The sequence below is a fragment of the Nelumbo nucifera genome, chromosome 2 (genome assembly GCF_055504915.1).
Source record: "Nelumbo nucifera cultivar China Antique chromosome 2, China Antique-T2T, whole genome shotgun sequence".
Taxonomy (NCBI): Eukaryota; Viridiplantae; Streptophyta; class Magnoliopsida; order Proteales; family Nelumbonaceae; genus Nelumbo; species Nelumbo nucifera.
Genome location: NC_142650.1, coordinates 46,451,994 through 46,463,047, shown reverse-complemented (window position 1 = coordinate 46,463,047; position 11,054 = coordinate 46,451,994). Strand labels below are relative to the sequence as shown.

The 11,054-nt window shown below is 37.3% G+C and overlaps 1 protein-coding gene and 1 pseudogene across 1 annotated transcript; one reads left to right on the top strand and one right to left on the bottom strand.

The window, feature by feature from the left end:
• Positions 1 to 2,387: 2,387 nt before the first annotated feature.
• Positions 2,388 to 9,759, bottom strand: LOC104602560 (ran-binding protein 1 homolog a-like). The gene is made up of 4 exons (XM_010266287.3): positions 9,410 to 9,759; positions 9,134 to 9,285; positions 8,896 to 9,021; positions 2,388 to 3,009 (listed from the first exon to the last, which is right to left on the bottom strand). The coding sequence occupies exons 1-4, from the start codon at positions 9,559 to 9,561 to the stop codon at positions 2,774 to 2,776; spliced, it is 666 nt and encodes a 221-aa protein (XP_010264589.1). The 5' UTR covers positions 9,562 to 9,759; the 3' UTR covers positions 2,388 to 2,773.
• Positions 9,760 to 10,467: 708 nt separating this feature from the next.
• On the top strand, positions 10,468 to 10,804 carry LOC104602561 (protein translation factor SUI1 homolog pseudogene; annotated as a pseudogene).
• Positions 10,805 to 11,054: the final 250 nt, after the last annotated feature.

The following is an 11,054-nucleotide window of genomic DNA, read 5'->3' as shown; positions in this document are numbered from 1 at the left end:
GCCGAGAGATTGAAGAAGATTTTAGGAAGTGTAATTTCAGAAAATCAATTGCTTTTGTTGAGGGAAGACAGATTCTTAACAGTGTTTTAATTGCTAATGAAGTTATTGATTCTAGAAGAAGGGAAGGAAACCTAAGTATTTTGTGCAAAGTGGATCTGGAGAAAGCATACGACCATGCCAATTGACTCTGCCTAGATTCCATCCTCCAAAAAATGAACTTTAGCCAAGAGTGGAGGAATGGATGAAAGGTATGTGTTTCTTCACCAAAATTTTCAGTTATAATAAATGGGAAATCCTCGGGTTTCTTTAAAGGCTCAAGAGGCATCTGGCAAGGTGATCCCTTGTCCCCTCTCTTCTTTTTGTGTGTTATGGAAGTCCTGACCCAATTCATCAATAATGCAGGGCAGGCGGGCCTATGGGAAGGTTTTGAAATTATTCAAGGAGGGGAGAGGGTCAATGTTATTCACTTTGCGGATGATACTTTGTGTTTTATTGACGCATCATTTTCTCAACTAGAAACGTTGGTGGGAATCTTCCTTTGGTTTGAAGTGGTAACTGGGCTGAAGTTGAATTTGGGGAAAACTTCTCTCATTCCGGTGGGGAGGGTTGAAGAGATTGAGCTATGGGCAGAAATCCTTGGATGTAAGGTGAATAATGCAACAATTTGGGAGCCGGTACTGGAAAGACTAGAGAAAAAACATACATCTTGGAAGGCAAAATATCTGTCAAAAGGGAAAAGAGTGACTTTAATCAAAAGTACTCCTAAGAATTAGCCGACTTACAAGGGGACTTTCTTTAGAAAGGCTGGAATGATGAGAAGAAAGTCCATAGGGTAGCTTCTCAGTTTGGCAAGAGTATAAATGAAAATATATACAGTGCAAAACCTTGTATTTTGTATGTATAAGGTTCAGTTTGGAAGGAGTACAAATGCAAATATGTACAGAATAAATCTATACAAAATATAAGATTTTGCGCTCTACATTTTTGTATTTGTACTCCTTCCAAATGGAGTCTTAAGCTCAGTTTGGAAGGAATACAAATACAAATTTGTAGAGTGCAAAACCTTTTGTATTTTGAATTATTTTGTATGTACTTGCATTGTACATATTTGTATTTGTACTCCTTCCAAACTGAACCGGCTCAGTTTGGAAGTACAAGTACAAATATGTACACATATTAGTAACAGATTTCAGGAGGTCTGGGTTTAAGAAGAATCAAGACATTTAACACAGCCTTGTTAGAAAAATAGATATGGCGGTTTGGAGTGGAAGATCAATGCTGGTAGAGGAAGCTTATTGCTTCCAATTTCCAAATATGGGCTCAAATCAGGGGGATGGATGGCTGCTGCTGCTACGCTTCCGTCCTATGGGTGCTCTTTATGGAAATCTATCATGAAAATTCTCCCGTCTTTCTTTAAAGGAGTGGGTTTCAAGTTAGGTGATGGGAGTATAGTTCGGTTTTGGAAGGACAAATGATTGAACGAGATTCCTTTGGAAGAGATTTTTCCCCTTCTGTTCTCACTGGCTGAAAACAAAGAGGCAAATGTGCTGATTCCTTTGAGTTAGTCCGAGGTAAAGTGGTGTGGAAGCCGAGGTTCCGGAGAGATTTTCAAGACTGGGAAGTGACTGAGGTGGTGAACCTGCTAAATAACGTAAACGGTATCTCTTATGGAAACTTCTCGGTTAGATCCTTTGCTGATGGTTTAACTGGTTGTAGCCTGTAGGAATGCAGACTTCCCCTCTAGACAAATATGGGTCTCATCTGCCCCTTCAACAGTCAATTTCCTGGTCTGGACCTCTGCGCTAGGAAAATGCTTAACAAGAAGCAACCTGGCTAAGAGGGCATTCAGCCTAGAGGACTTGGGCTGTGGAAATCGTGGTCGGGTCGAGGAGACTATGGACCATCTCTGCATTCATTGCAATTTGGCTTGGAAATTTTGGTCCCACTTCTCTGCTGTGGGGGTATGCTGGGTTACGCCGAACAATGTAACGGAACTGTTAGAAGGCTGGAACCTTCCGGGGTTATCAAAGAAAGGCAAGCTCATCTGGAGATCTATCCCTGCGACAGTTATCAGCACTATATGGTCAGAGGAATAACAGAATTTTCAGAAAAGATAAAAGAACCCGGAGGTGTTGATCCAGGGTATAGTGGCTAAATTAGCATCCTGGTCATCAGTTCTTCCTGAGTTTTGTAATCAGAATGTATTGCTGATGCTCAAGTCAGCTTAAGTCAGTCAGTGTATGGGATCTTTGATCTCTTTATGTGGGGGTGCTGACTTATGTCTCATCCCGCTTTGCATAATTATTGTCCCCATCAATAAAATTTACTTTACCTTTTTCAAAAAAAAAAAAAAGTAGCATCAATTTGATCTGGCTAAGAGAATGAACTTCGAATAAAAAGTTCGCTGTTTAAAAATATATTAATCTTAGTGCAACATAGCCTCTGGAGCAAAACTGCACAAGCAACTTACAGATAAGCCCTCAAAGGAAACCTCCAAAATGAACACTTTTTTTTTCAAAAACTTCTAACCGTACCCTCACATGACAACTTGCACACAATAAGAACCCAGACCCCTCAACATGCAATGGACCCAATTCCAATGAATTTGTTGACAAGACTTACACCAAACGACCCACACTGACACCATTTCCACCCACAGATCCCAATGAATTGAAAAATAATTGTGTATGTATTAAACCAAAGATCTGTAGGAAAGAGGACAGACCACTAGCCTCATTGAAGACAACCCAGAATTTGCGTACTCCCAGCGGACCTAGGCTGAGGAAGTTGATTCCTCTTTCTTTTCCTCTGCTGCTGGTTTCGCCTGCTCACTATCAGCTTCCTTCTTGACTGCATCAACCACCTCTTCTCCAGTTTTATCCTTGGTTATTTCCTCCCCAACACTCAACTTCTCAAGGAGTCCAGCAGTTGCAGTGGCTTCTTTATTTTCCTCTTTCTTCCCTTGGGTTTCAGCAACCTCTTGAACCGTTTCCATGAAGGTTTTGCAGTCTGCAACCAAAAACTCATGTCAGTAAGAAGTCTGGTAAAAAAAACTAGGAAAAAAAATAGTACTATATAATTGCTTAAGCTTGCTTTGGAATCTGGCTTCATGTCAGTACTAGTATACTACTTCCTTTCTAAATAAGGTCATTACCCAAGAGGACCAAACATGGGCCTAACCTTTGGTACTTTGCCCCAAGTGGCTGCTCTCAGACTCGAACCCAGAATTCTAACAATTGTGAGCCTGAGATTCTACTATTGCACCAACTACTGGCCCTTAACACCACTTCTACCCAAGCATGCCTCTCAACTCCACATACCCATGGAGAGAATTGCCACCACTTGATTCACTATTTTTTTTTTTTTTTTGAAGAGTTAAGGTACACACTTGATTCAATCTCCCATCTAATTTCCTTCTCTCTGCTCTTGCCTTAAAACTTAGTAAATGAATACCAACGGGCACCAATCACATGGCTATTTTGCTCAAAAAATGCAGGCAATTTGCTTAACTTCTGAAATACCTTAAAGGTTTCACCAGATCAAAATATCTGGTTTAGATGGAGGAAACTTGAAAGCATTAATATGCCATGCACAGTTTTCAGATCTACACATGGCTTCACATGTAAGACTCCCATCAACTAAAGTGGTGAACTACATTGCATGTAACATCCTTCTTTGATATCGATTTTACAATTTCCCGGTATACATTGTTCCATTCAAATACATGGCATGTGCCTATCAGCTACTATCTATATAAAAGGAGTTCAACGCCCTGTTGATTGAACTTCCGACTTGTGTTTACAAACTCCAATGGAATCCCTCTATTTTACTTTCTCTCCCTCTCTCCTTCAGGTTGGCTTGCACATGCTATGTGCCTAGCAACAAACAGATGCAACCTATTGCTGTTAAAAACATGGTGAGATTAAATCAATTGCCATATTAGGGCACAGAAATAATAAGCAGGGAACTAAAAGTACATGAGACTTAACCACAACATAAATGGGGATCATATGTTGACCCCAAAACATGTCACCAGAAAGGCTCTCTAGCGTAAAAAGTGAAGAAAACTTCCAACTTCAATGGTAGTAGCCTTTAATGTTTCAGAGCATATTAAGGCGATCACTTCAACTATACCATCCTTGATAATTCTAAGTAACCAGCCTTTTAACCAGGTAGGACAAGAAACTGTATTTAGAAGAGGTTTTTTTCTCTTTTCATTATTCCAACTTCAATGGTAGTAGCCTTTAATGTTTCCATAGCATATTAAGGTGGTCACTTCACCTATTACCATCGTTGATAATTCTAAGTAACCAGCCTTTTAACCAGGTAGGACAGGATTCTGTATTTAGAAGAGGTTTTTTTCTTTTTTCATTATTCCATCTCAAATTTTTATTAGTAGTTATAGCCTTCTTTAGCTGCTAATTTGACATGAAACTGCTCTATTAGAAGTATATTATAATGGTATTTTATTTGAAAATATTGAAATAAATACTAGTCTTATAGATATTAGTAGTTATAGCCTTTTTATTTTATTTTATTTTTTATTTTATCACCTAAGTAACACCTAGCCAACTAGGTGCTCCACTGTTGCCAAGAATCTGTTACTTGGATATGGCAAGAACAAGGATACAGCTAGATACAATATTGTACATGAAATTTAGCCTAAAAATTGAAGTATCCAACACACTATAGCACCCCGGTACATGTATCCAGGTATTCATAGCATAGAATCACTTACACATCTTAACAATCATGGACAAACTGAACAGTAAGTACATTCTAATAAAGACATACACATTATGGTACATACACAATATATTGGCTTTACATCCCTTGCTATTATTGAATTTCAAATAACTACCACAATTTGAGGAAGCATGATGCAAGGCATCCTAAGGAATGAGGCATAAACCAGAACGCAAGAGACATAAGCCTCCTGAGTTGCTTAATTTCTAATTATCTTTTTAGACAATAATAGTAAATAGTTTGTACGAAACAGGTCAAAAAGTACAGCACACACACCAGAACATGGAGAAACTGAAAAATACAATACACATCAGAACAGAAAAAGAAAACAAATTAACAACTGCATCAGTTTTGGTTTATTATTAATAGCCATCATATTTAAAGAAATAATATTATTAAAAAGCCATTAACAATGTTTTTTTATCACTGAAAGAAAGCCATTACCAATGTTGGTCACAGATATGTGTGGTCTTGGGAGGAGTCGACAGGATACAGGCCAAACTTCGGTATATTTTGCACAAAGTGGACACTCTCAAAAGGGATAGAAGGTTCATCAACCATAATTATACAAGTATCATCAGCCATCAATACATCACTTGCAAAGTTGCAAATCAAAATTTCAGAAATAACAATTCACATAAAATACACAACATTATCACAAACAACTGGGTTATCTCATATTCAAATGACTGCAATGCATTATGAGAAATTAAAACCCACAATTCTATTTAGACCATAGACATCAACTAATACTCTACCAGATTTGTTAGCTATAGGAGGGGCTAATGTTTCAAAGCATGCATACCTAGGCTCACAAACGAGGCTTATTTTGGAAAGTGTGCCTTGCCTGAACTTAGGGATGAATGCACCCTGATCAGGCCTTGCCTGAGCAAGCCTAACTTAATTGGCTTATAACTTAAGTTTGGCCACTTTGGCCCTTGTAATAATTAATCTGGGCTTGATTCACTCAATAAAGACCATATGGACCCATTAGTGAACTGAAAATGATAGTCCTTCCCTTGCTATTTTAGCTTAATTTTGATTATGCAAATATTGATTATATGCTTTCACGTAAACAATAATAATTGATGACAAGTTCAAGTACTTGAAAATGAATTAACTGCAAAGTTAGTATTCAAACCAAATGCATAATAAAATTACTTTGTTGAAAGGGGGAGGGATGGGAAACAAAAGCTAGACTAGATAACAAAAGTATTCAGCAACAACCAGAAACTTCATGGGAGGTTTCAGCAATTTACCCTTTTTTTGTTATGAGTTTTATTTAGTTTCTAATGATTCTATAACAAGAAATTTCATGTTGCTATATCAAATATTTATTATATTAAAATGCTGGGTATAAATATTAAAATTAATAGATTTACAATGCTATTTTCTTTTAGATACAATGATTTGTTAGAGGAAATTAAGGTTATTAGTAAGGAGCATTGCTATTTTTCAATTTATATGCATGCTCATTGGTATTCCAAAGGTACTAACTTAGAATTTAGTTTTTTCAATTTATTATTATTATGTGTGTTAATACATCCTATAATATATTTTTAAGATATTTCCATTAAAACACAAAACATCCAAGGGTAAAGAATACCTCATTTGTTTTCTCCTTATGTTAAAAGCCCTATCTTCAAAATTTTTTATTAGTATAAAAATATAGCCTTTTTTTAGTTGCAATTAATTTTTTAGGATGTAATTGTTTATTGCTCTATTAAATTTTTATTACATTATAATGTTGTGCTTAAATATTAAAATTAATTGATTTAATATGATATGTTCTTTTATATGCAACAATTTGTTAGAGGAAATTGATGTTATCAATAAATAGCATTACTATTTTTCAATTGATGTGCATGTTTTTTGGTACGCCAAATTAATGAACTAACTGAGAATTTAGGTTTTTCTTTGTAAAATCCTTTTTCCTAGGCAACTATGTGCTCCACTATGACCAAGAATCACCTAGATGCCTTGACAACTATGATGTGGCACATTCTCTTGAGTTTGATGACCAAAACTATGAAAAGGATTAGCAAATGAAGGGTTTTACACTTCATATCATAGGTCTTCTGATTAGCAATGGGGTCTTCTGATTAGCCCTAATGGAGTCGGCATCATTAGGTTCACTTGGAACTCAGCACATTCATAAGCTTGGAGTCAGCACCAAACCATCAAATTGCAAGAGCAATTCAAGTTCATTAATTCATTCATATGGTTTGTGAGCATACAATGGGTTGGGAGGTCAGTTAATGCAATGGCTGATACATTAAGAAAGCATGGGGTATCTAATAATCAATTGTATTGTCAGTTGTAATTTGCATTTTCATCTTTTATAATGGAAGAGGTCAAATATCGCACCTCTCTCTAAGGGATGCTTGTGTTGTATGCAATTATTGATTTATATCAATAAATTTCATTATTACAAAAAAGCATATATAGAAATAGACAAGAATCAAATCCTTCTGAGGTTTACAAGATAATTAGCTTCCTAACAAACATCACTAAACAAGTATGGATTGTGTGCATGGGGAAAGAAACTGAAATCTAAATAAATCTAAAATATTTTCTTAATCCCTAATAAATCCTTGATTCAAATCAAATCTTTGATTGAGAGAATCTCTATAGGCCCCACTTAAACTTGTCAAAACTGCTGGAATGAGTCTAGAGCATGAGATATCTTAAATGTGTGTGCAAGTATGGGTTGTGTGTCTTAGCTCTTAAGACCAGGCCTTCTTTTTAGCCCATTTGTTCTGGCTATCAATACACCACAAAACAGATACTTTGTCCACTTAATTTGACCAGCATGGTCCAACTGTCCAAGACTCCACGTTCAACCTAGGTGGCTAGACATTTTAAGGGGCCTCCACCACGGCACCACCTAGGCAACCCGCTGAGATGTTGGTTTACACAAGTTGGCCTCTCACTTATTTCTTGAACCTATGAACATCGATATATGATCAACACATGAAAAGGCTCAAATAAAGCATGAAAGGGAACATAATATACCATTTTTAGCTGGAAGAGTTAATCCTGCCCCCTTTTTGTGCTTTGAAGGGAATTTGGAACCTTTTTTTATAAGGGATAAGAGAATTTAGAACATTTAGGTTGACACTGTTTAGGTAATCCTAAAAATAAGGAGTTCCACCCATTGATGAAGAAATTGCCTTTTCTTGTGGAAATCCTTCTTGGTCCTTGTGCAAGAAGACTAGACAAACTGATATAAAAATAACACTGATAAGTGATACAGTTTGTCCAATTAAAACATATTATTGTGTTTTAGGCTTTTATCTGTGTATGATGCAGAAGATATTGTACCTAACTTATGGCCCTAAAGTTACAAACTTAGCAGCTGCACTAATGTGCTTATATCAAGTAGAACTAATGGTACATAATTTGACTGATGGCAGAGCTTCAACCAAGCCAATTGAGCCATCATGTTTATTATGCCATAATTACTGCACATGCATACTCTTGTCACTCTGACAATACCAAAAACATCCTAACATCACGTTAGGGCTAGGAAATATAACCCAAACAGTATATGCAACAAAACACAATATCAAGACTGAAGAAACCAACACAAGCAATATAACTTCAATCCTCAAAATGATAATAACAATTTATAAGCAATACAACCAATTACCACCAGATCCCTCTATGAATCTATTGTAATATTAGGACAAACCACCAGCTGAAGTTGTACAGTCACCAGAAAGGGCTATTATTTTAACACGAGCCCATATCAATAACAACTAAAGCCTAATTCTTCTCCCCAAGCTCCCAAGACATTAAAACCCTAGCCTAAGTTCTCCATCCTCTCACAAGAGTCACAAATGTAACATGGAGGTGCATCGGCATAGAATAAAAACTTCATCTTAATCAACATGCAATTTAGCATGTAAAATCACTGAAAATATATCATAAATAGAAATCCAACATTAACTTCTCATCCTGATTTAACAGTAGAACTTTAAATTAGAACAGTTGTGTCCAATTAAATTCGATATAATCTCAAGATCAAGGCAATAGCCGGTAGTGATCAGTGTAATAAATGAAAACCCAGCAGAAGATCAAGAAGAAAGAAAGAAAAAGAAAAAACCTAGGAGACACCAGAAGTTAGCTACTCGAGAGAATACTTACTCTCTACTGATGCAAATCGAATACAGAAGAGTTCATCCTTCAATTCCCCATCGGCAAAATCAGTAGCATGCCAGAGGCACGACTTTTCATTTCCAGCGTGCTCCTGTACTGACATTGTGGGCAGAACTGTACAGGAAATAGAAAGAATACAAAATATAAACCAAAACCAACCAAAAAGACCGATGTCATCGATTCGAAAAACAGAAGCAAACACGAAAGTTTGGGGTGGAAATAGAACCTAGATGGTTAGCGCAGATCTTGAGAGTCTTTGATTGCCGCATAACCAACCTGACCCTCCCCGATTCTTTGTGTTTCAAAAGCTTTACAGTCCCAACACCTCTTTCCTTCCATTGGTTTCCATCCTTGTCGAACCGGTAAAGCTTTGCTTTCCTGCAAATACGACAACATTGAGAAGAGAATCACAAAATCAGGTAGCAAAAATGAGAATACAATAAGAAGCATACAGGAAAACGTAACAATCATAAGCCCTAAAATCAAACAAGTAATGGCTTACAGATCAAGAATGGGATCCTCCTCTTCTTCGCCAGTGGTGACGGCGACTTCTTCGAGCTTGACAATTGGGGCAACCTGTGCGCCAGTGTCTTCATCTTCGCCTGCTGCCGCGGCTTCTTCGTCTTCTCTGTGCTCGGGATCGGTACTCGCCATTGCAACCACAAACACGAGAGTGAAGAGTGAGAGAGATAATGAGAGAGCGGAGACGCAGGGTTACGAGGTTTTATAACGGGGCAAAATGAGTCAATACTCAGTGACGGGATCTGCTCCTCACAAATGAGCGCCTCAAATGCACATCCACCGTGCATTGTCTCCCATGAATAATAACTAATAAGAACGGGATGTTTACAATGAATGAGAAGATGTGCGTGTGAGGCGCCAATTGTAAGAACAGATCCGGTCTCACCAATATTCAATAGTAAAATAATAATAGTTAAAAGGGTGATTTTATTATTTCTTTGCAGATCACATCAGCACCCTACATGCATATTTCAGCGTGCAGTAAAAACAGTCATCGGAAGATGTTCTTAATATACGGTTGAGATGTGTGGAGCGCTTTGTATGGGGCGCTGATGCGATAAGAAAACAATGACGGTGATTTGAACTGTTGAACGTCGACGGTATCATCTGGTGAGCTGGTAAGGTACTAACCACAGTACTAAGGTCTCTGGGTCATTGTAGAAGACAGTTGGGATCAAATCCCGCTGTCACCGGTTTGGGGCCTTGGGGAACGAGCTAGCCTCATGTAGAAAAATGGACAAATAAAAAAAGGGTAAAATACAAAAATCTTCTCTCAAGTTTTTGATAATTATAAAAACATCCCTTATAGTTTTATTTTAGAAAAAACTTTCCCTAGATTTTTAAAGAATTTGATGAAAATCTCCCTTCCGTTATCAAGACAAAAAACATTAAATCGATTAATCATTTTTTTTCTAAATAACTATCTTACCCCGATCAGCATGTTATACCCTTTTCCTCTCCCATCGATCACTTTCTTCTTCAACTGGCCATACCTTTGAAACTCCATTTGTAGTCCTCCACTTTCAACATCTAAGGTTCATGTCTGAACACGACATCCAAATTCCTATAGCCTTCCATCCCTTTACAGAGGCAAATGTTGAGGACTCAGGTATTGGGGCAAAAAGTATGTGCATGTGCGTATATAGCAGAGAAATGGTTGGAAAATCCTAACAGTGCAGGTTTGAGGGAGGAATTTAATTACTTCAAAATAGTTAAGGATCTCAAGAAGGAATTTTGCTGCAATGGTACTATTGTCCAGGACCCAAAGCTAGGCCAAGTTATTCAACTTCAAGATGATCAATAGAAAAATGTGTTGGCATTCCTCATTTAGGCCGAAATTGTAAAGAAGGAACATATCAAGATTCATGGTTTTTAGCATCAGCACACTAGTCCCTGCATTACCATACTTTATGCATGTCAGCAAAGAACTCCACTGTTCGAAGAGGAGGGACACAACATTAAATTCACCAATCCAAACCCATTATTTATCTCTCTCTTTTCTTCTCCTCCCTCATCATTGTCCCTACACAGCATCAAACTGCTTCCACGCAGCTTGAATCTCCACCGCAAATATAACACCATTGTTGCTCAGATTCAAACATCAAATGAAGAGAGAGAAAGAGAGA

Excerpts from the sequence above, each read along its gene's own strand:
- LOC104602560 (XM_010266287.3), bottom strand. The coding sequence starts at position 9,561 with ATGGCGAGTACCGATCCCGAGCACAGAGAAGACGAAGAAGCCGCGGCA. Across the intron at positions 9,022-9,133 it reads GATCTGCGCTAACCATCTAG|TTCTGCCCACAATGTCAGTA; the intron begins GTTCTATTTCCA and ends TTTCCTGTACAG. Across the intron at positions 3,010-8,895 it reads TCGATTTGCATCAGTAGAGA|ACTGCAAAACCTTCATGGAA; the intron begins GTAAGTATTCTC and ends TTTTGGTTGCAG.